The sequence below is a fragment of the Somniosus microcephalus genome, chromosome 7 (assembly GCF_052327205.1).
Source record: "Somniosus microcephalus isolate GS21.2 chromosome 7, FLI_Smic_1.0, whole genome shotgun sequence".
NCBI lineage: Eukaryota > Metazoa > Chordata > Chondrichthyes > Squaliformes > Somniosidae > Somniosus > Somniosus microcephalus.
In genome coordinates this window covers 6,577,234-6,600,399 of record NC_140993.1, presented here as the reverse complement: position 1 = coordinate 6,600,399, position 23,166 = coordinate 6,577,234, and the positions used below count along the sequence as shown (strand labels likewise).

Below are 23,166 nucleotides of genomic sequence, written 5' to 3'. Positions count from 1 at the left end.
TTCTCTACCCCAGAGGGCTGTGGAGGCTCAGTCATTGAGTATATTCAAGACAGAGATCGATAGATTTTTGGATATTAAGGGAATCAAGGGATATGGGGATAGTGCAGGAAAGTGGAGTTGAGGTCGATGATCAGCCATGATCTTATTGAATGGTGGAGCAGGCTCGAGGGGCCGAATGGCCGACTCCTGCTCCTATTTCTTATGTTCTTAGTGACCATCCAGTGACTGTCAGTGACCATTCACTGACCATCCACTGACCTTCAGTGGGCCTCCACTGACCATCCAGTGACTGTCAGTGACCATTCACTGACCATCCACTGACCTTCAGTGGGCCTCCACTGACCATCCAGTGACTGCCAGCGACCACCCAGTGACTGCCAGCGACCACCCAGTGACTGCCAGCGACCACCCAGTGACTGCCAGCGACCACCCAGTGACTGCCAGCGACCACCCAGTGACTGCCAGCGACCACCCAGTGACTGCCAGCGACCACCCAGTGACTGCCAGCGACCACCCAGTGACTGCCAGCGACCACCCAGTGACTGCCAGCGACCACCCAGTGACTGCCAGCGACCACCCAGTGACTGCCAGCGACCACCCAGTGACTGCCAGCGACCACCCAGTGACTGCCAGCGACCACCCAGTGACTGCCAGCGACCACCCAGTGACTGCCAGCGACCACCCAGTGACTGCCAGCGACCACCCAGTGACTGCCAGCGACCACCCAGTGACTGCCAGCGACCACCCAGTGACTGCCAGCGACCACCCAGTGACTGCCAGCGACCACCCAGTGACTGCCAGCGACCACCCAGTGACTGCCAGCGACCACCCAGTGACTGCCAGCGACCACCCAGTGACTGCCAGCGACCACCCAGTGACTGCCAGCGACCACCCAGTGACTGCCAGCGACCACCCAGTGACTGCCAGCGACCACCCAGTGACTGCCAGCGACCACCCAGTGACTGCCAGCGACCACCCAGTGACTGCCAGCGACCACCCAGTGACTGCCAGCGACCACCCAGTGACTGCCAGCGACCACCCAGTGACTGCCAGCGACCACCCAGTGACTGCCAGCGACCACCCAGTGACTGCCAGCGACCACCCAGTGACTGCCAGCGACCACCCAGTGACTGCCAGCGACCACCCAGTGACTGCCAGCGACCACCCAGTGACTGCCAGCGACCACCCAGTGACTGCCAGCGACCACCCAGTGACTGCCAGCGACCACCCAGTGACCGCCAGCGACCACCCAGTGACCGCCAGCGACCACCCAGTGACCGCCAGCGACCACCCAGTGACCGCCAGCGACCACCCAGTGACCGCCAGCGACCACCCAGTGACCGCCAGCGACCACCCAGTGACCGCCAGCGACCACCCAGTGACCGCCAGCGACCACCCAGTGACCGCCAGCGACCACCCAGTGACCGCCAGCGACCACCCAGTGACCGCCAGCGACCACCCAGTGACCGCCAGCGACCACCCAGTGACCGCCAGCGACCACCCAGTGACCGCCAGCGACCACCCAGTGACCGCCAGCGACCACCCAGTGACCGCCAGCGACCACCCAGTGACCGCCAGCGACCACCCAGTGACCGCCAGCGACCACCCAGTGACCGCCAGCGACCACCCAGTGACCGCCAGCGACCACCCAGTGACCGCCAGCGACCACCCAGTGACCATCAGTGGACCTTCAGTGACCGCCACTGACCATCAATGGACTATCAGTGGGCTGCCACTGACCATCTGCTGACAAGTAATGTGTATCCACTGATGGTCCACTTACCATCCACTGACCGCTAGTAACCATCCACTGACGGTCCACTGATTTCCCCCTGACCATTCACTAACCAGGGAGACCCCCCTGGGCACTGCCCCCTGACCAAGGCGACTCCCCTGGCACTGCCCAATGACCAAGGCGACCCCCCGGGCACTGCCCCCTGACCAGGGAGACCACCCGGGCACTGCCCGCTGACCAGGGAGACCCCCCCGGGCACTGCCCGCTGACCAGGGAGACCCCCGGGCACTGCCCGCTGACCAGGGAGACCCCCCCGGGCACTGCCCGCTGACCAGGGAGACCCCCCCGGGCACTGCCCGCTGACCAGGGAGACCCCCCCCCGGGCACTGCCCCCTGACCAGGGAGACTCCCTGGGCACTGCCCCCTGACCAGGGAGACTCCCTGGGCACTGCCCCCTGACCAGGGAGACTCCCTGGGCACTGCCCCCTGACCAGGGAGACTCCCGGGCACTGCCCCCTGACCAGGGAGACCCCTGGGCACTGCCCCCTGACCAGGGTGACCCCCCGGGCACTGCCCCCTGACCAGGGAGACCCCCGGGCACTGCCCCCTGACCAGGGAGACCCCCGGGCACTGCCCCCTGACCAGGGAGACCCCCGGGCACTGCCCCCTGACCAGGGAGACCCCCCCAGGGAGACCCCCGGGCACTGCCCCTGACCAGGCAGACCCCCGGGCACTGCCCCTAACCAGGGAGACCCCCGGGCACATTCAGCGATCATCCTCCGCCATTTCTGCCACCTCCAACGTGATCCCACCGCCAAATGCATCTTCCCCTCCCCTTTCAGCATTCCGAAGGGACCGCTCCCTCCGCGACACGCTGGTCCACTCATCAATCACCCCTATCACACCTTCCCATTCACCTGGCACCTTCCCGTGCAAGCGGAGGAGATGCAACACATGCCCTTTTACCTCCTCCCATCCCGTTATCCAGGGCCCCAAACACCCCTTCCAGGTGAAACAGCGATTTACTTGTACTGTATTCGCTGCTCACGATGCGGTGTCCTTTACACTGGGGGGACCAAACGCAGATTGGGCGACCGCTTTGCGGAACACCTCCGTTCAGTCCGTACGGGTGACCCTGAGCTTCCGGTCGCCTGTCACTTTAGTTCTCCGCTTCACTCCAACTCTGATCTCTCTGTCCTCGGGCTATTGCATTGCTCCAATGAAGCTCAATGTAAGCTCGAGGAACAGCACCTCATCTTTCGATTGGGCACTTTACAGCCTTCTGGACTCAACATTGAGTTCAACAATTTCAAACTATAACCCCTGCCCCCATTTTTCATGCTGTTTGATTTTGCCATCCCCATTTGCAACATTTTATCTTTCCTGCCACTTACCTCAGTATGTTCCTTCAATTCCTTCCTCCCCGCCCTCCGCCCCCTGTCTCTGCACCTGCTTAATATCTGTTACATCTCCAGCTTTTTCCAGTTCTGATGAAGGATCCCAGACCTGAAATGTTAACTCTGTTTCTCTCTCCACGGATGCTGCCTGGCCTGCTGAGTATTTCCAGCTTTTTCTGTTGTTATTTGGTTTCCTATGAGTTGTTAATTTGAACCCATGTCCCAGAGTTGAAAGGACCGTGTCTCACCGACTGCCCCGATCTGCCCTGTCTGACTTGTCCTACCTGTCCTGTCTACACTTGTCCTGAGCTGTCCCATCCTGTCTAGTTCGGAGTTGAGCTGTCCCGTCCTGTCTAGTTCGGAGTTGAGCTGTCCCGTCCTGTCTAGTTCGGAGTTGAGCTGTCCCGTCCTGTCTAGTTCGGAGTTGAGCTGTCCCATCCTGTCTAGCTCGAAGTTGAGCTGTCCCGTCCTGCCTAGCTCGGAGTTGAGCTGTTCCGTCCTGTCTAGTTCGGAATTGAGCTGTCCCGTCCTGTCTAGCTCGGAGTTGAGCTGTCCCGTCCTGTCTAGTTCGGAGTTGAGCTGTCCCGTCCTGTCTAGTTTGGAGTTGAGCTGTCCCGTCCTGTCTAGCTCGGAGTTGAGCTGTCCCGTCATGTCTGGTTTGGAGTTGAGCTGTCCCGTCCTGTCTAGTTCGGAGTTGAGCTGTCCCGTCCTGTCTAGTTCAGAGTTGAGCAGTCCCGTCCTGTCTAGCTCGGAGTTGAGCTGTCCCGTCCTGTCTAGCTCGGAGTTGAGCTGTCCCGTCCTGTCTAGCTCGGAGTTGAGCTGTCCCGTCCTGTCTAGCTCGGAGTTGAGCTGTCCCGTCCTGCCTGATGCGGAGTTGAGCTGTCCCATCCTGTCTAGCTAGGAGTTGAGCTGTCCCGTCCTGTCTAGTTCGGAGTTGAGCTGTCCCGTCCTGTCTAGTTCGGAGTTGAGCTGTCCCGTCCTGTCTAGTTCGGAGTTGAGCTGTCCCGTCCTGTCTAGTTCAGAGTTGAGCTGTCCCGTCCTGTCTAGTTCGGAGTTGAGCTGTCCCGTCCTGTCTAGTTCGGAGTTGAGCTGTCCCGTCCTGTCTAGTTCGGAGTTGAGCTGTCCCGTCCTGTCTAGTTCAGAGTTGAGCTGTCCCGTCCTGTCTAGTTCGGAGTTGAGCTGTCCCGTCCTGTCTAGTTCGGAGTTGAGCTGTCCCGTCCTGTCTAGTTCGGAGTTGAGCTGTCCCGTCCTGTCTAGTTCGGAGTTGAGCTGTCCCGTCCTGTCTAGTTCGGAGTTGAGCTGTCCCGTCCTGTCTAGTTCGGAGTTGAGCTGTCCCGTCCTGTCTAGCTCGGAGTTGAGCTGTCCCGTCCTGTCTAGTTCGGAGTTGAGCTGTCCCGTCCTGTCTAGTTCGGAGTTGAGCTGTCCCGTCCTGTCTAGTTCGGAGTTGAGCTGTCCCGTCCTGTCTAGTTCGGAGTTGAGCTGTCCCGTCCTGTCTAGTTCGGAGGTGAGCTGTCCTGTCCTGTCTAGTTCGGAGTTGAGCTGTCCCGTCCTGTCTAGCTCGGAGTTGAGCTGTCCCGTCCTGTCTAGCTCGGAGTTGAGCTGTCCCGTCCTGTCTAGTTCGGAGTTGAGCTGTCCCGTCCTGTCTAGTTCGGAGTTGAGCTGTCCCGTCCTGTCTAGTTCGGAGTTGAGCTGTCCCGTCCTGTCTAGTTCGGAGTTGAGCTGTCCCGTCCTGTCTAGTTCGGAGTTGAGCTGTCCCGTCCTGTCTAGTTCGGAGTTGAGCTGTCCCGTCCTGTCTAGTTCGGAGTTGAGCTGTCCCGTCCTGTCTAGTTCGGAGTTGAGCTGTCCCGTCCTGTCTAGTTTGGAGTTGAGCTGTCCCGTCCTGTCTAGCTCGGAGTTGAGCTGTCCCGTCCTGTCTAGCTCGGAGTTGAGCTGTCCCGTCCTGTCTAGCTCGGAGTTGAGCTGTCCCGTCCTGTCTAGCTCGGAGTTGAGCTGTCCCGTCCTGTCTAGCTCGGAGTTGAGCTGTCCCGTCCTGTCTAGTTCGGAGTTGAGCTGTCCCGTCCTGTCTAGCTCGGAGTTGAGCTGTCCCGTCCTGTCTAGTTCGGAGTTGAGCTGTCCCGTCCTGTCTAGTTCGGAGTTGAGCTGTCCCGTCCTGTCTAGTTCGGAGTTGAGCTGTCCCGTCCTGTCTAGTTCGGAGTTGAGCTGTCCCGTCCTGTCTAGTTCGGAGTTGAGCTGTCCCGTCCTGTCTAGTTCGGAGTTGAGCTGTCCCGTCCTGTCTAGTTCGGAGTTGAGCTGTCCCGTCCTGTCTAGCTCGGAGTTGAGCTGTCCCGTCCTGTCTAGCTCGGAGTTGAGCTGTCCCGTCCTGTCTAGTTCGGAGTTGAGCTGTCCCGTCCTGTCTAGTTCGGAGTTGAGCTGTCCCGTCCTGTCTAGTTCGGAGTTGAGCTGTCCCGTCCTGTCTAGTTCGGAGTTGAGCTGTCCCGTCCTGTCTAGCTCGGAGTTGAGCTGTCCGTCCTGTCTAGTTCGGAGTTGAGCTGTCCCGTCCTGTCTAGCTCGGAGTTGAGCTGTCCGTCCTGTCTAGTTCGGAGTTGAGCTGTCCCCGTCCTGTCTAGTTCGGAGTTGAGCTGTCCCGTCCTGTCTAGTTCGGAGTTGAGCTGTCCCGTCCTGTCTAGTTCGGAGTTGAGCTGTCCCGTCCTGTCTAGCTCGGAGTTGAGCTGTCCCGTCCTGTCTAGTTCGGAGTTGAGCTGTCCCGTCCTGTCTAGTTCGGAGTTGAGCTGTCCCGTCCTGTCTAGCTCGGAGTTGAGCTGTCCCGTCCTGTCTAGCTCGGAGTTGAGCTGTCCCGTCCTGTCTAGTTCGGAGTTGAGCTGTCCCGTCCTGTCTAGTTCGGAGTTGAGCTGTCCCGTCCTGTCTAGTTCGGAGTTGAGCTGTCCCGTCCTGTCTAGTTCGGAGTTGAGCTGTCCCGTCCTGTCTAGCTCGGAGTTGAGCTGTCCGTCCTGTCTAGTTCGGAGTTGAGCTGTCCCGTCCTGTCTAGCTCGGAGTTGAGCTGTCCGTCCTGTCTAGTTCAGAGTTGAGCTGTCCCGTCCTGTCTAGCTCGGAGTTGAGCTGTCCCGTCCTGTCTAGTTCGGAGTTGAGCTGTCCCGTCCTGTCTAGTTCGGAGTTGAGCTGTCCGTCCTGTCTGGTTCGGAGTTGAGCTGTCCCGTCCTGTCTGGTTCGGAGTTGAGCTGTCCCGTCCTGTCTGGTTCGGAGTTGAGCTGTCCCGTCCTGTCTGGTTCGGAGTTGAGCTGTCCCGTCCTGTCTAGCTCGGAGTTGAGCTGTCCCGTCCTGTCTAGTTCGGAGTTGAGCTGTCCCGTCCTGTCTGGTTCGGAGTTGAGCTGTCCCGTCCTGTCTGGTTCGGAGTTGAGCTGTCCCGTCCTGTCCCTTGCAGGAGTGGTTACCAGATGTTCTCCCAGGAGCTGCTGACAAATGGGGAGCTCAACCACTTTGGGCTGAAGGAGAGGATGGTGGAGATCGGGAAGAGGTGGCAAAAACAGAGCCAGGCCCAGAAAGATGGCTACAAGAAACTAGTGGAGGAGCAGCAGCAGGAATACAAGATTGAGCTGGAGATCTGGCTCAAGGTGGGTGCCCTCCATGTGTTCACAGACCTGTACCCCAGTGTTATACAGCGACAGACCTGTACCCAGCATTACTGTACCCCAGTGTTAGTGACAGACCTGTACCCAGCATTACTGTACCCCAGAGTTATACAGTGACAGACCTGTACCCACCATTACTGTACCCCAGTGTTCTACAGTGACAGACCTGTACCCACCAGTACTGTACCCCAGAGTTATACAGTGACAGACCTGTACCCACCAGTACTGTACCCCAGTGTTATACAGTGACAGACCTGTACCCACCAGTACTGTACCCCAGTGTTATACACTGACAGACCTGTACCCACCAGTACTGTACCCCATTGTTATACAGTGACAGACCTGTAACCACCAGTACTGTACCCCAATGTTATACAGTGACAGACCTGTACCCACCAGTACTGTACCCCAGTGTTATACAGTGACAGACCTGTACCCACCAGTACTGTACCCCATTGTTATACAGTGACTGACCTGTACCCACCAGTACTGTACCCCAGTGTTATACAGCGACAGACCTGTACCCACCAGTACTGTACCCCAATGTTATACAGTGACAGACCCGTACCCACCAGTACTGTACCCCAGTGTTATACAGCGACAGACCTGTACCCACCAGTACTGTACCCCAGTGTTATACAGTGACAGACCTGTACCCACCAGTACTGTACCCCAATGTTATACAGTGACAGACCTGTACCCACCAGTACTGTACCCCAGTGTTATACAGTGACAGACCTGTACCCACCAGTACTGTACCCCAGTGTTATACAGTGACAGACCTGTACCCACCAGTACTGTACCCCAGTGTTATACAGTGACAGACCTGTACCCACCAGTACTGTACCCCAGTGTTATACAGTGACAGACCTGTAACCACGGTTTGTGTTGATTATGTAAATGTAAAGGTTGAATTTGAATTTAATGCCCTTTTCATATCTTTCAGTCTCTGTCTCCACAAGAACGGACTGTGTACAAGGAATATATCACCGCGGTGAGTATTCAGACTGACAGCAAACAGAACTCTCAACAAATTTGTGTGTGCTCTAAATCCAGTTGTGCGACAACATTGCTCGACCTAAGATCCCCTCAGACGCCGGTCTGACCTCGTACCCTGGTCTAACATTGGTCTGTTGAACTTATTTAAATAAACTCTTAGACTTACAGTGGCGTTGCTTAGAGTGAGCCATAGTCTGACCGTTTTACAATAGTATGAGTGGGTTTTTATGGCGAACAGGCTCGAAGGGCTGAATGGCCTCCTCCTGTTCCCGTGTAACAGGCTCGAGGGGCTGAATGGCCTCCTCCTGTTCCCGTGTAACAGGCTCGAGGGGCTGAATGGCCTCCTCCTGTTCCCGTGTAACAGGCTCGAGGGGCTGAATGGCCTCCTCCTGTTCCCGTGTAACAGGCTCGAGGGGCTGAATGGCCTCCTCCTGTTCCTGTGTAACAGGCTCGAGGGGCTGAATGGCCTCCTCCTGTTCCTGTGTAACAGGCTCGAGGGGCTGAATGGCCTCCTGCTCCTGTGCAACAGGCTTGAGGGGCTGAATGGCCTCCTCCTGTTCCCGTGTAACAGGCTCAAGGGCTGAATGGCCTCCTATTCCTGTGTAACCGGCTCGAGGGGCTGAATGGCCTCCTCCTGTTCCTTTGTAACAGGCTCAAGGGGCTGAATGGCCTTCGGTTACTGGGGAACAGGCTCAAGGAGCTGAATGGCCTCCTATTTCTGTGTAACAGGCTCGAGGGGCTGAATGGCCTTCTGTTCCTGGGTAACAGGCTCGAGGAGCTGAATGGCCTCCTCCTATTTCTGTGTAACAGGCTCGAGGAGCTGAATGGCCTCCTGCTCCTGTATAACCGGCTCGAGGGGCTGAATGGCTTCCTCCTGCTCCTGTGTAACAGGCTTGAGGGGCTGAATGGCCTCCTGCTCCTGTATAACCGGCTCGAAGGGCTGAATGGCTTCCTCCTGCTCCTGTGTAACAGGCTTGAGGGGCTGAATGGCCTCCTTCTGCTCCTGTGTAACAGGCTCGAGGGGCTGAATGGCCTCCTGCTCCTGTATAACCGGCTCGAGGGGCTGAATGGCCTCCTCCTGCTCCTGTGTAACCGGCTCGAGGGGCTGAATGGCCTCCTCCTGTTCCTGTGTAACAGGCTCGAGGGGCTGAATGGCCTCCTCATGCTCCTGTGTAACAGGCTCGAGGGGCTGAATGGCCTCCTCATGCTCCTGTGTAACAGGCTCGAGAGGCTGAATGGCCTCCTGCTCCTGGGTAACAGGCTCAAGGGCTGAATGGCCTCCTATTCCTGTGTAACCGGCTCGAGGGGCTGAATGGCCTCCTCCTGTTCCTTTGTAACAGGCTCAAGGGGCTGAATGGCCTTCTGTTACTGGGGAACAGGCTTGAGGGGCTGAATGGCCTCCTATTTCTGTGTAACAGGCTCAAGGGGCTGAATGGCCTCCTGCTCCTGTATAACCGGCTCGAGGGGCTGAATGGCTTCCTCCTGCTCCTGTGTAACAGGCTCGAGGGGCTGAATGGCCTCCTGCTCCTGTATAACCGGCTCGAGGGGCTGAATGGCCTCCTCCTGCTCCTGTGTAACCGGCTCGAGGGGCTGAATGGCTTCCTCCTGCTCCTGTGTAACAGGCTCAAGGGGCTGAATGGCCTTCTGTTCCTGGGTAACAGGCTCAAGGGCTGAATGGCCTCCTATTCCTGTGTAACCGGCTCGAGGGGCTGAATGGCCTCCTCCTGTTCCTTTGTAACAGGCTCAAGGGGCTGAATGACCTTCTGTTACTGGGGAACAGGCTCGAGGGGCTGAATGGCCTCCTATTTCTGTGTAACAGGCTCGAGGGGCTGAATGGCCTTCTGTTCCTGGGTAACAGGCTCGAGGAGCTGAATGGCCTCCTCCTATTTCTGTGTAACAGGCTCGAGGGGCTGAATGGCCTCCTGCTCCTGTATAACCGGCTCGAGGGGCTGAATGGCTTCCTCCTGCTCCTGTGCAACAGGCTTGAGGGGCTGAATGGCCTCCTGCTCCTGTATAACCGGCTCGAAGGGCTGAATGGCTTCCTCCTGCTCCTGCGTAACAGGCTTGAGGGGCTGAATGGCTTCCTCCTGCTCCTGTGTAACAGGCTCGAGGGGCTGAATGGCTTCCTCCTGCTCCTGTGTAACCAGCTTGAGGGGCTGAATGGCCTCCTCCTGCTCCTGTATAACCGGCTCGAGGGGCTGAATGGCCTCCTCCTGTTCCTGTGTAACAGGCTCGAGGGGCTGAATGGCCTCCTCCTGCTCCTGTATAACAGGCTCGAGGGGCTGAATGGCCTCCTCCTGCTCCTGTGTAACAGGCTCGAGGGGCTGAATGGCCTCCTCCTGTTCCTGTGTAACAGGCTCGAGGGGCTGAATGGCCTCCTGCTCCTGTATAACCGGCTCGAGGGGCTGAATGGCCTCCTCCTGCTACTGTGTAACAGGCTCGAGGGGCTGAATGGCCTTCTGTTCCTGGGTAACAGGCTCAAGGGGCTGAATGGCCTCCTCCTGTTCCTGTGTTACAGGCTCAAGGGGATGAATGGCCTCCTCCTGTTCCTGTGTAACAGGCTCAAGGGGCTGAATGGCCTTCTGTTCCTGGGTAACAGGCTCAAGGGCTGAATGGCCTCCTATTCCTGTGTAACCGGCTCGAGGGGCTGAATGGCCTCCTCCTGTTCCTTTGTAACAGGCTCAAGGGGCTGAATGACCTTCTGTTACTGGGGAACAGGCTCGAGGGGCTGAATGGCCTCCTATTTCTGTGTAACAGGCTCGAGGGGCTGAATGGCCTTCTGTTCCTGGGTAACAGGCTCGAGGAGCTGAATGGCCTCCTCCTATTTCTGTGTAACAGGCTCGAGGGGCTGAATGGCCTCCTGCTCCTGTATAACCGGCTCGAGGGGCTGAATGGCTTCCTCCTGCTCCTGTGCAACAGGCTTGAGGGGCTGAATGGCCTCCTGCTCCTGTATAACCGGCTCGAAGGGCTGAATGGCTTCCTCCTGCTCCTGCGTAACAGGCTTGAGGGGCTGAATGGCCTCCTTCTGCTCCTGTGTAACAGGCTCGAGGGGCTGAATGGCCTCCTGCTCCTGTATAACCGGCTCGAGGGGCTGAATGGCCTCCTCCTGCTCCTGTGTAACCGGCTCGAGGGGCTGAATGGCCTCCTGCTCCTGTGTAACAGGCTCGAGGGGCTGAATGGCCTCCTCCTGCTCCTGTGTAACCGGCTCGAGGGGCTGAATGGCTTCCTCCTGCTCCTGTGTAACAGGCTTGAGGGGCTGAATGGCTTCCTCCTGCTCCTGTGTAACCGGCTCGAGGGGCTGAATGGCCTCCTCCTGCTCCTGTGTAACCGGCTCAAGGGGCTGAATGGCTTCCTCCTGCTCCTGTGTAACAGGCTCGAGGGGCTGAATGGCTTCCTCCTGCTCCTGTGTAACAGGCTCGAGGGGCTGTATGGCCTCCTCCTGCTCCTATGTAACCGGCTCGAGGGGCTGAATGGCCTCCTCCATCTCCTGTATAACAGGCTCGAGGGGCTGAATGGCCTCCTCCTGTTCCTGTGTAACAGGCTCGAGGGGCTGAATGGCCTCCTGCTCCTGTGTAACCGGCTCGAGGGGCTGAATGGCCTCCTCCTGCTACTGTGTAACAGGCTCGAGGGGCTGAATGGCCTCCTGCTGCTAATGTGTAACAGGCTCGAGGGGCTGAATGGCTTCCTCCTGCTCCTGTGTAACCGGCTCGAGGGGCTGAATGGCCTCCTCCTGCTCCTGTATAACCGGCTCGAGGGGCTGAATGGCCTCCTCCTGCTCCTGTGTAACAGGCTCGAGGGGCTGAATGGCCTCCTCCTGCTCCTGTGAAACCGGCTCGAGGGGCTGAATGGCCTCCTCCTGCTCCTGTATAACCGGCTCGAGGGGCTGAATGGCCTCCTCCTGTTCCTGTGTAACAGGCTCGAGGGGCTGAATGGCCTCCTCCTGTTCCTGTATAACAGGCTCGAGGGGCTGAATGGCCTCCTGCTCCTGTATAACCAGCTCGCGGGGCTGAATCTCCTGCTCCTGTGTAACAGGCTCGAGGGGCTGAATGGCCTCCTCATGCTCCTGTGTAACAGGCTCGAGAGGCTGAATGGCCTCCTGCTCCTGGGTAACCGGCTCGAGGGGCTGAATGGCCTCCTCCTGTTCCTTTGTAACAGGCTCAAGGGGCTGAATGGCCTTCTGTTACTGGGGAACAGGCTTGAGGGGCTGAATGGCCTCCTCCTATTTCTGTGTAACAGGCTCGAGGGGCTGAATGGCCTCCTGCTCCTGTATAACCGGCTCGAGGGGCTGAATGGCTTCCTCCTGCTCCTGTGTAACAGGCTCGAGGGGCTGAATGGCCTCCTGCTCCTGTATAACCGGCTCGAGGGGCTGAATGGCCTCCTCCTGCTCCTGTGTAACCGGCTCGAGGGGCTGAATGGCTTCCTCCTGCTCCTGTGTAACAGGCTCGAGGGGCTGAATGGCTTCCTCCTGCTCCTGTGTAACCAGCTCGAGGGGCTGAATGGCCTCCTCCTGCTCCTGTATAACCGGCTCGAGGGGCTGAATGGCCTCCTCCTGTTCCTGTGTAACAGGCTCGAGGGGCTGAATGGCCTCCTCCTGCTCCTGTATAACAGGCTCGAGGGGCTGAATGGCCTCCTCCTGCTCCTGTGTAACAGGCTCGAGGGGCTGAATGGCCTCCTCCTGTTCCTGTGTAACAGGCTCGAGGGGCTGAATGGCCTCCTGCTCCTGTATAACCGGCTCGAGGGGCTGAATGGCCTCCTCCTGCTACTGTGTAACAGGCTCGAGGGGCTGAATGGCCTTCTGTTCCTGGGTAACAGGCTCAAGGGGCTGAATGGCCTCCTCCTGTTCCTGTGTTACAGGCTCAAGGGGATGAATGGCCTCCTCCTGTTCCTGTGTAACAGGCTCAAGGGGCTGAATGGCCTTCTGTTCCTGGGTAACAGGCTCAAGGGCTGAATGGCCTCCTATTCCTGTGTAACCGGCTCGAGGGGCTGAATGGCCTCCTCCTGTTCCTTTGTAACAGGCTCAAGGGGCTGAATGGCCTCCTCCTATCTCTGTGTAACAGGCTCGAGGGGCTGAATGGACTTCTGTTCTTGGGTAACAGGCTCGAGGGGCTGAATGGCCTCCTCCTATTTCTGTGTAACAGGCTCGAGGGGCTGAATGGCTTCCTCCTGCTCCTGTGTAACAGGCTTGAGGGGCTGAATGGCCTCCTGCTCCTGTATAACCGGCTCGAGGGGCTGAATGGCTTCCTCCTGCTCCTGTGTAACAGGCTCGAGGGGCTGAATGACCTCCTGCTCCTGTATAACCGGCTCGAGTGGCATAAAGGCCTCCTGCTCCTGTATAACCGGCTCGAGGGGCTGAATGGCCTCCTGGTCCTGTGTAACCAGCTCGAGGGGCTGAATGACCTCCTCCTGCTCCTGTGTAACAGGCTCGAGGGGCTGAATGACCTCTTCCTGTTACTGGGGAACAGGCTCGAGGGGGCTGAATGGCCTCCTCCTGTTCCTGTGTAACAGGCTCGAGGGGCTGAATGGCCTCCTCCTGCTCCTGTGTAACCGGCTCGAGGGGCTGAATGGCTTCCTCCTGCTCCTGTGTAACAGGCTCGAGGGGCTGAATGGCCTCCTCCTGCTCCTGTGTAACCGGCTCGAGGGGCTGAATGGCCTGCTCCTGTGTAACAGGCTCGAGGGGCTGAATGGTTTCCTCCTGCTCCTGTATAACAGGCTCGAGGGGCTGAATGGCCTCTTCCTGTTCCTGTGTAAAGTCATGTCGAAGATAACGTCAGGGCCACTGAACGAGTCAAATTCCAATTTTATTGAAAGTTAGCTGGAGTTTTATTGGTGCTTTGGGGGTTGAAGGCCATGATTCTGTGAAAAACATAAATGAGAGCCTTTTATTTTGTTTGTGCTTATTTACCAATGTATTTCATTTTTATCCCTAACCTTCAGTATTAAAGCTGAGAACAAAGTAGCATCGGCCTAGGACACCTCAGGACAGTGTCCCAGGCCCAACCATCTTCAGCTGCTTCATCAATGACCTTTCCTCCATCATAAGGTCAGAAGTGGGGATGTTCAGCGCCATTCACAACTGCTCAGATAATGAAGCAGTCCATGCCCGCATGCACCAAGACCTGGACAACATTCAGGCTTGGGCTGAGAAGTGTCTAGCCACCTCCCCTTGACATTCAATGGCATTACCATTGCCGAATTCCCCCACCATCAACATCCTGGGGGTCACCATTGACCAGAAACTTAACTGGACCAGCCACATAAATACTGTGGCTACAAGAGCAGGTCAGAGACTGGGTATTCTGCAGTGAGTGTCTCACCTCCTGACTCCCCAAACTCTTTTCACCATCTACAAGGAGTGTGATGGAATACTCTCCACTTGCCTGGATGAGTGCAGCTGCAACAACACTCAAGAAGCTCGACACCATTCAGGATAAAGCAGCCCGTTTGATTGGCACCCCATCCACCACCTTAAACATCCACTCCCTCCACCACCGGCGTACCGTGGCTGCAGTGTGTACCATCTACAAGATGCACTGCAGCAACTCGCCAAGGCTTCTTCGGCAGCACCTCCCAAACCCGTGACCTCTTCCACCTAGAAGGACAAGGGCAGCAGACGCATGGGAACACCACCACCTCCAAGTTCCCCTCCAAGTCACACACCATCCTGACTTGGAAATATATCGGCCGATCCTTGATCGTCGCTGGGTCAAAATCCTGGAACTCCCTCCCTAACAGCACTGTGGGGGCACCTTCACCACACGGACTGCAGCGGTTCAAGAAGGCGGCTCACCACCACCTTCTCAAGGGTAACTAGGGATGGGCAATAAATGCCGGCCTTGCCAGCGACGCCCACGTCCCATAAACAAATAAAAAAAGGTGGAGTTATGAAGCGGGCAGTGCTGGGACCAGGGATTTTCAATCTTTGATTGCAGGCAGATGACCCTGAAGTTTGGTAACACCGGGGATAGTGCTGGAGTTTGGTAAACCGCAGTGGGGATGAGGTGAGATGGAGGGGGATGGGTAGAGGTGATGGGGGACGGGATGGGGAAGGGGTGGGAGGCTCCAGTCCAGTAAGCTCTGCTAGAAAATGCATGTGTGTAAGATATTGGGTGATGCCTCTCTTGCTGAATAGCCCAGGTGCAAAGCTCCAAGAAAATCTGCCTGAACACAGCACTAGGGGTGAGGGGGGGGGGGCCATGACTGACCATTGGAGTGTACCCCAGTGTTGAGCAAACACCCTAAGCAGATAAATTTGTCCTTTTCTGCTCGATGCAGTCACAGATGATAGTTTTCAGTGAATTACTCTCCGTTTGTTTAAGGTTGAGAATATCTGATCCCTGCATTGTGGTGAAACCCTGTACAGTAGCAGGTCTCTGTGACGTGACTGGTACACAACCTCGGGCGCAGTGATGCGGGCTGCCTGTTTCAACATATCATTTCATTGTTCTTTGCAGAAACGTAAAGGACCAGTCAAGTCTGGGGGACCCGCAGCTAAAGTGAGAGTCTCATCGCAGGTCACATCGGTGAGTCACCGTCAGTCCTTCCCACTCTGTACTGATTGATCCCTCGATAGTGCGACCCTGTCACTGTGACTGAATGACCTCTCCCTCCCGCCCCCTCTCTCTCCCTCCCCCTCCCTCCTCCTCTCAATTCAATTCAATTCAATTCAATTCAATTCAAATTCAAATCGCTTTATTGGCATGACAAGTTACATCTTATGTTGCCAAAGCATCGAAAAACATTCATGTTTGTACATAAAAATACAGATCTATCCATACAGTGTATAAACAGATATATCCCTGAGTGTATAAATATACATTCATATATTTTATATATACTCTTCTTATATTTGGTGGTTGTCCCTCTGTTTATGGCAAGCTGTAACATAGTGTGCCGCTAGTGTTACACAATTTCTCTCTTCCCCTAGTAGGTATGGGAGTTTTTGGTCGTCATTCAAATTTCTGAATTCCAGGCATATTTTTGTGAATTTTGGGTAGAAATTCTCCCTTATGCCCTGATATTTTCTACAAGCTGTGAGGAAGTGCATCTCTGTCTCCACCACTCCCTGACTGCAGTGAGAGCATATCCTGTCCTCTCTTGGTAGCCGGGTCTGCCTGTGTCTACCTTTTTCCATTGCCAGGCTATGTTCGCTAAGTCTGTACATTGTCAAGGTTTTTCTCAGTTTGCTATCCTTTACCATGGTCAGGTAATCAGCCATGTTGTATTGTCTGTTTAGGGCCAAGTAGCAATTGAGTTTGTTTTGGGTTCTTGTTGTTTCTGCCCAATATGACAGATATTTTTCCTTTTGCTTAGCGACGATTGTGTTGGGTCGAATTCTTTGTGTTACCCTGTCACTGTCCTGGGGCTGGTTATTGTTAGTAGTGTTAGTAGTTACTTCACTGAGTCCCAGGACTAGTTGACTGAGGGTATTCTTCTTTATGGTCAGCTCTTGGCATTTCAGGGCTTCGTAATGATAGCATTGGGGGTTGCTCATTTCTAGGTGTTTCCAAAATTTGGTGGCTCTTTTTTGGATAGTGATTATTAATGGATATTGGCCTAGTTCTGCCCTGCATGCATTGTTTACGGTTTTCCTTTGAGTCCGGAGGATACTTTTACAGAATTCTGCATGTAGGATCTCAATTGGGTGTTTGTCCCATTTTGCAAATTCTTGTTGTGTTAGCGGTCCCCACACCTCACTGCCATAGAGTGCAATTGGTTCAATTACTGATTTGAAAATTTTGAGCCAAGTGCTAATTGGGATTTCTATTTGGATTGATTTTTTAATGGCATTGAAAGCCCTTCTTGCCTTCTCTTTCAGTTCATTCACAGCCAGTTTGAAATTTCCCGTAGAACTGATTTTTAAGCCCAAGTATGTGTAGTTAGTGGTTTGTTCAATTTTGGTTGTTCCTAGTGTGAAATTTATTTTGGGTCCCTGATGTCCTCCCCTCTCTCTCCCTCCCCCCCTCACTCCCTCCCCCCCTCTCTCTCTCTCCCCCCCTCTCTCTCCCTCCCCCCTCTCTCCCTCCCCCCTCTCTCCCCCCCCTCTCCCCCTCTCTCTCCCTCCCCCCTCTCTCTCCCTCCCCCCTCTCTCTCCCTCCCCCCTCTCTCCCTCCCCCCCTCTCTCCCTCCACCCCTCTCTCCCTCCCCCCTCTCTCCCTCCACCCCTCTCTCCCTCCCCCCTCTCTCCCTCCCCCTCTCTCTCTCCCCCCTCTCCCTCCCCCCCTCTCTCCCTCCTCCCTCCCCCCTCTCTCTCCCTCCCCCCTCTCTCTCCCTCCCCCTCTCTCTCCCTCCCCCCTCTCTCTCCCTCCCCCCTCTCTCTCCCTCCCCCCTCTCTCCCCCTCCCCCTCTCTCCCCCTCCCCCTCTCTCTCCCTCCCCCTCTCCCTCCCTCCCTCTCCCTACCCCCTCTCTCTCCCTCCCCCTCTCTCTCCCTCCCCCTCTCTCTCTCTCTCCCTCCCCCCTCTCTCTCCCTCCCCCCTCTCTCTCCCTCCCCCCTCTCTCTCCCTCCCCCCTCTCTCTCCTCCCCCTCTCCCTCCCCCCTCTCTCTCCCTCCCCCTCTCGCTCCCTCCCCCCTCTCGCTCCCTCCCCCCTCTCTCTCCCTCCCTCCCTCTCCTACCCCCTCTCTCTCCCTCCCCCTCTCTCTCCCTCCCCTCTCTCTCCCTCTCCCTACCCCCTCTCTCTCACAATTCAATTCACAATTCAAATCGCTTATTGGCATGATAAGTTACATCTTATGTTGCCAAAGCATCAAAATACATTTATGGTTTAGCACATAAACGCAGTTCTATTCATACAGTGTATAAACAGGTATATCCCTGAGTGTATAAATATACATTCGCATTGTTTATATATATTCTTTTCTTAGTTTACTGGTTGTCCCTCTGTTCATGGCAAGCTGTAACATAGTGTGCCGCCAGTGTTATACAGCTTCTCTCCTCTCCCAGTAGGAATGGGAGTTTTTGGTTGTCATTCAGATTTCTGAAATCAGGGCATATTTGTGAGAATTTTTGGTAGAAATTCTCCCTGATGCCCTGATATTTTCCGCAGGCTGTGAGGAAGTGCATCTCTGTCTCCACTACTCCCTGACTGCAGTGAGAGCATATCCTGTCTTCTCTTGGTAGCCTGGTCTGCCTGTGTCTGCCTTTTTCGATCGCTAGGCTGTGTTCGCTAAGTCTGTACCTTGTCAAGGTTCTTCTCAGTTTGTTATCCTTTACCATGGTCAGGTAATCAGCTATGTTGTATTGTCTGTTTAGGGCCAAGTAGCAATTGAGTTTGCTTTGGGTTTTTGTTGTTTCTGCCCAATATGTCAGATATTTTTCCTTTTGCTTAGCGACGATTGTGTTGGGTCGAATTCTTTGTGTTACCCTGTCACTGTCCTGGGGCTGGTTATTGTTAGTATTGTTAGTAGTTACTTCACTGAGTCCCAGGACTAGTTGACTGAGGGTATTCTTCTTTATGGTCCGCTCTTGGCATTTCAGGGCGTCGTAGTGATAGCATTGGGGATTGCTCATTTGTAGGTGATTCCAAATTTGGTGGCTCTTTTTTGGATAGTGATTATTAATGGATATTGGCCTAGTTCCGCCCTGCATGCATTGTTTACTGTTTTCCTTTGAGTCCGGAGGATACTTTTACAGAATTCTGCATGTAGGATCTCAATTGGGTGTTTGTCCCATTTTGCAAATTCTTGTTGAGTTAGCGGTCCCCATACCTCACTGCCATAGAGTGCGATTGGTTCAATTACTGATTTGAAAATTTTGAGCCAAATGCTAATTGGGATTTCTATTTGGATTGATTTTTTGATGGCATAGAAAGCCCTTCTTGCTTTCTCTTTCAGTTCATTCACAGCCAGTTTGAAGTTTCCCGTAGAACTGATTTTTAAGCCCAAGTATGTGTAGTTAGTGGTTTGTTCAATTTTGGTTGTTCCTACTGTGAAATTTATTTTGGGTCCCTGATGTTTGGATCTTTGCTGGAACACAAGGACTTTGGTTTTTTGGGGATTTATTGTCAGGGCCCAAGTCTGGCAGTACGACTCCAGCAGGTCCAGGTTCTGCTGTAGACCCTCTTTAGTAGGTGACAGCAGAACCAGGTCGTCTGCATAGAGGAGGAATTTAACCTTGGATTCATATAGGGTGAGGCCGGGTGCTGTAGATTGTTCAAGTAGTTTTGCCAATCCATTTATGTAAATATTAAAGAGTGTCGGTGAGATTGGCGAGCCCTGCGTCACCCCCCGCCCCTGTGGGAAGTATTTTGTTTGTTTGTCTCCAATTTTAACTGCACATTTGTTGTTTGTATACATTGATTTAATTACATCATATGTTTTCCCTCCTACCCCGCTTTCGATAAGTTTCAGGAATAAACCGTCATGCCAGATGGAGTCGAAAGCCTTCTGGAAATCTACAAAGCATGCGTAGATTTTGCTTTTGTTATGGTGAACGTGTTTGTCAATTAGGGTCTGTAGGGTGAAGATATGATCGGATGTTCTATAGTTTGGCAGGAATCCAATTTGGCTTTTACTCAAGACATTGTGCTCCTCAAGGAAGTTTATAAGTCTTTTGTTTATGATGCTACAGAATACCTTCCCCAGGTTACTGTTTACACAGATGCCTCGATAGTTGTTTGGGTCGATTTTGTCCCCACTTTTGTATATGGGCGTTATGAGTCCTTTGTTCCAGATATCAGGGAAATAACCGACACTCAGAACCAAGTTGAAGAGTTTTAGGATAGCCAGTTTCATTTTGTTGTCTGTGTGTTTAATCATCTCGTTTAGTATGCCGTCTGTCCCGCAGGCTTTTCCTGGTCGCAGGTCCTTGAGTTTTTCAAGAAGTTCTTTTTCTGTTATTATGGCGTCCAGCGGATTTTGGTTATCTTTTATGGCCATTTCTAGCTTTTCCAGTTTTTTGCATATTTGGTGTTGCTCTGGTCTTAGTGTGTTTTTCTGGTATAATTTTTCAAAGTGGTTTACCCATGTGTCCCCATTTTGAATGGCCAAATCGTCGTGTTGTTTTTTGTGTAGTGTTTTCAAGTTTTCCCAGAAACAATTGGAATCAATGGATTCCTCCATGGAGCTGAGTGTATTCTTAATATATTGCTCTTTTTTGGTTCTGAGTGTGTTTCTGTATTGTGTTAGTGTCTGACAATAAGTAAGGCGTAGTTCCTCATTTTCTGGATGTCTGTGTTTTTGGTTTGATATATTTCTAAGTTTTTTCCTCATGTTATGGCAATCTCGGTCAAACCATTTTTCATAGTTTTTTGTTTTGGGTTTGTTCTTGCGAGCTTTCAAGTTTGCATTTGTTGCCAAATTATCAAAGATATTGTTTAGTTTACTAACTGCCCGGTTTACGCCTTCTTTATTGTGAGTGTATATGTTATCCAGAAAGGTGTCTAAGAGAGCTTGAGTTGATGCATTGCTAATTGTTTTCTGGTATTTTTCCGTGTCGTTTTTGGCCCATCTGTACGATTTTTTGGTGTTGTACAGTTTACTGGGTTGTGTTTCTATGTTGTTTGTTTCTGTCTTTTTGAGGAACATAGTAATTTGACTGTGATCTGACAGTGTTGTTTGTGGTTTGACTGTGAATGCTCTGAAAGAGGATGGGTCTAAGTCTGTAATCATATAGTCTACTGTGCTGCAGCCAAGAGGTGAGCAATAGGTCGATCTTCCTAGGAGGTCTCCTATGAACCTACCATTAACAATGTACAGACCCAGGTTTCGACAGAGCTGTAGTAGCTGTTTTCCGTTGGTATTTGACTGCTTGTCGCAGTTATGCCTGTATGGAAGGGAAGGGATGTCAAAGTGGTTATTCCCGAAAACGTAATTGTTTCCCTGATTATTGGTGAAGTCTGGTTCTTCGCCCGTTCTTGAATTGAGGTCCCCACAGATCAACACGTTCCCCTGGGCCTGGTATTGGATAATTTCCCCCTCCATGTTGGAGAAGGTGTCCTCTTTAAAGTACGGGGAATCGATTGGAGGGATATAAAGTGCGCAAATGTAAACATCTTGGGTGTTTGAGATAATCTCCCTCTCAAGTTTGAGCCACATATGGTTTTCGCCCTTTTTATAAATTTGATGTAATTCTTAAGTTCTGTTTTAAACCAGATCAGTATGCCTCCGGAGTCTCTGCCTTGGGTTACACTTGGTAATTTATTGGAGGGGACCACCAGCTCAGTGTACCCTTGGGGACAGCCAGTGTGTCCTTTTCCTTTATACCAAGTTTCCTGTAAAATGATAATATCTAGGTCTTTAGTTTCATCTATGAACTCTGGGGTCCTACTTTTCACTTCTCGCAGTGAAGAGCGTAGACCTCTCTCTCCCTCCCCCTCTCTCTCCCTCCCCCTCTCCCTCCCTCCCTCTCCCTACCCCCTCTCTCTCCCTCCCCCTCTCTCTCCCTCCCCCCTCTCTCTCCCTCCCCCCTCTCTCTCCCTCCCCCCTCTCTCTCCCTCCCCTCTCTCTCCCTCCCCCTCTCTCTCCCTCCCCCCCTCTCTCCCTCCCCCCCTCTCTCCCTCCCCCCTCTCTCTCCCTCCCCCTCTCTCTCCCTCCCCCTCTCTCTCCCTCCCCCTCTCTCTCCCTCCCCCCTCTCTCTCCCTCCCCCCTCTCTCTCCCTCCCCCCTCTCTCTCCCTCCCCCCTCTCTCTCCCTCCCCCTCTCTCTCCCTCCCCCCTCTCTCTCCCTCCCCCCTCTCTCTCCCTCCCCCCTCTCTCTCCCTCCCCCCTCTCTCTCTCCCTCCCCCCTCTCTCTCCCTCCCCCCTCTCTCTCCCTCCCCCCTCTCTCTCCCTCCCCCCTCTCTCTCCCTCCCCCCTCTCTCTCCCTCCCCCCTCTCTCTCCCTCCCCCCTCTCTCTCCCTCCCCCCTCTCACTCCCCCCTCTCTCTCCCTCCCTCCCTCTCCCTCCCCCTCTCTCTCCCTCCCCCTCTCTCTCCCTCCCCCTCTCCCTCCCTCTCTCTCCCTCCCCCTCTCTCTCCCTCCCCCTCTCTCTCCCTCCCCCCTCTCTCCCTCCCCCCTCTCTCTCCCTCCCCCCTCTCTCCCTCCCCCCTCTCTCTCCCTCCCCCCTCTCTCTCCCTCCCCCCTCTCTCTCCCTCCCCCCTCTCTCTCCCTCCCCCCTCTCTCTCCCTCCCCCCTCTCTCTCCCTCCCCCTCTCTCTCCCTCCCCCCTCTCTCTCCCTCCCCCCTCTCTCTCCCTCCCCCCTCTCTCTCCCTCCCCCCCTCTCTCTCCCTCCCCCCTCTCTCTCCCTCCCCCTCTCTCTCTCTCTCTTTCCCCCTCTCTCTCTCTCTCCCTCTCTCTCTCTCTCCCTCTCTCTTTCCCTCTCTCTCTCTTTCCCTCTCTCTCTTTCCCTCTCTCTCCCTCTCTCTCTCTTTCCCTCTCTCTCTCTCTCTCTCCCTCCCCCTCTCTCTCTCTCTCCCCCTCTCTCTCTTTCCCCCTCTCTCTCTCTCCCCCTCTCTCTCTCTTTCCCCCTCTCTCTCTCTCTCTCTCTCAATTCAATTCAATTCAAATCACTTTATTGGCATGACAAGTTACATCTTATGTTGCCAAAGCATCGGAAAACATTCATGTTTGTTCACAAAAATACAGATCTATCCATACAGTGTATAAACAGATATATCCCTGAGTGTATAAATATACTTTCATATAATTTATATATACTCGTATCTTATCTTTAGTGGTTGTCCCTCTGTTTATGGCAAGCTGTAACATAGTGTGCCGCCAGTGTTATGCAACTTCTCTCTTCCCCTAGTAGGTATGGGAGTTTTTGGTCGTCATTCAATTTTCTGAATTCCGGGCATATTTTTGTAAATTTTGGGTAGAAATTCTCCCTTATGCCCTGATATTTTCTACAAGCTGTGAGGAAGTGCATCTCTGTCTCCACCACTCCCTGACTGCAGTGAGAGCATATCCTGTCCTCCCTTGGTAGCCGGGTCTGCCTGTGTCTACCTTTTTCTCTCTCTCTCTCTCTCTTTCCCCCTCTCTCTCTCTCTCTCTCTCTCTCTCCCTCACTCTCTCTCTTTCCCCCTCTCTCTTTCCCCCCCCTCCCTCTCTCTCTCCCCTCCCTCTCTCTCTCCCCCTCCCTCTCTCTCTCCCCCTCCCTCTCTCTCTCCCCCCCTCTCTCTCTTCCCCCTCCCTCTCTCTCTCCCCCTCCCTCTCCCGCCCCCTCTCCCTCCCTCACCCTCTCTCTCTCTCCCCCCCCCCCCTCCCTCTCTCTGAATCGATTATCTTGCTCTCCCCAGGAATCGTCTGAAGAAGATGATGAAGATGCCGAAAAGAGCGACTCGTCCGATTCTGATGATGAAGGCGACGACTCTTCGGCCTCGTCGGATAGCGGAGCGGACAGTGATGAGGATGAAGACAGAGAGGTGAGTGACGGACAAAGCTCCTTGTCCGGCGCTGTCCCACGTGTTGCTCACCTCTCTCTGCCACCTTACTCAAGG

The 23,166-nt window shown here is 54.4% G+C and overlaps 1 protein-coding gene across 2 annotated transcripts in view; it reads left to right on the top strand.

The window, feature by feature from the left end:
* ubtfl (upstream binding transcription factor, like) overlaps positions 1 to 23,166 on the top strand; it is a 205,880-nt gene that overhangs the window by 123,930 nt on the left and 58,784 nt on the right. For both annotated transcript variants that reach the window (XM_085992174.1, XM_085992175.1), the window contains 4 exons: positions 6,551 to 6,740; positions 7,705 to 7,752; positions 15,209 to 15,277; positions 22,966 to 23,091. In XM_085992174.1, coding sequence (XP_085848300.1) covers positions 6,551 to 6,740; positions 7,705 to 7,752; positions 15,209 to 15,277; positions 22,966 to 23,091 — 433 coding nt within the window. The remainder of the gene's footprint in view (positions 1 to 6,550; positions 6,741 to 7,704; positions 7,753 to 15,208; positions 15,278 to 22,965; positions 23,092 to 23,166) is intronic.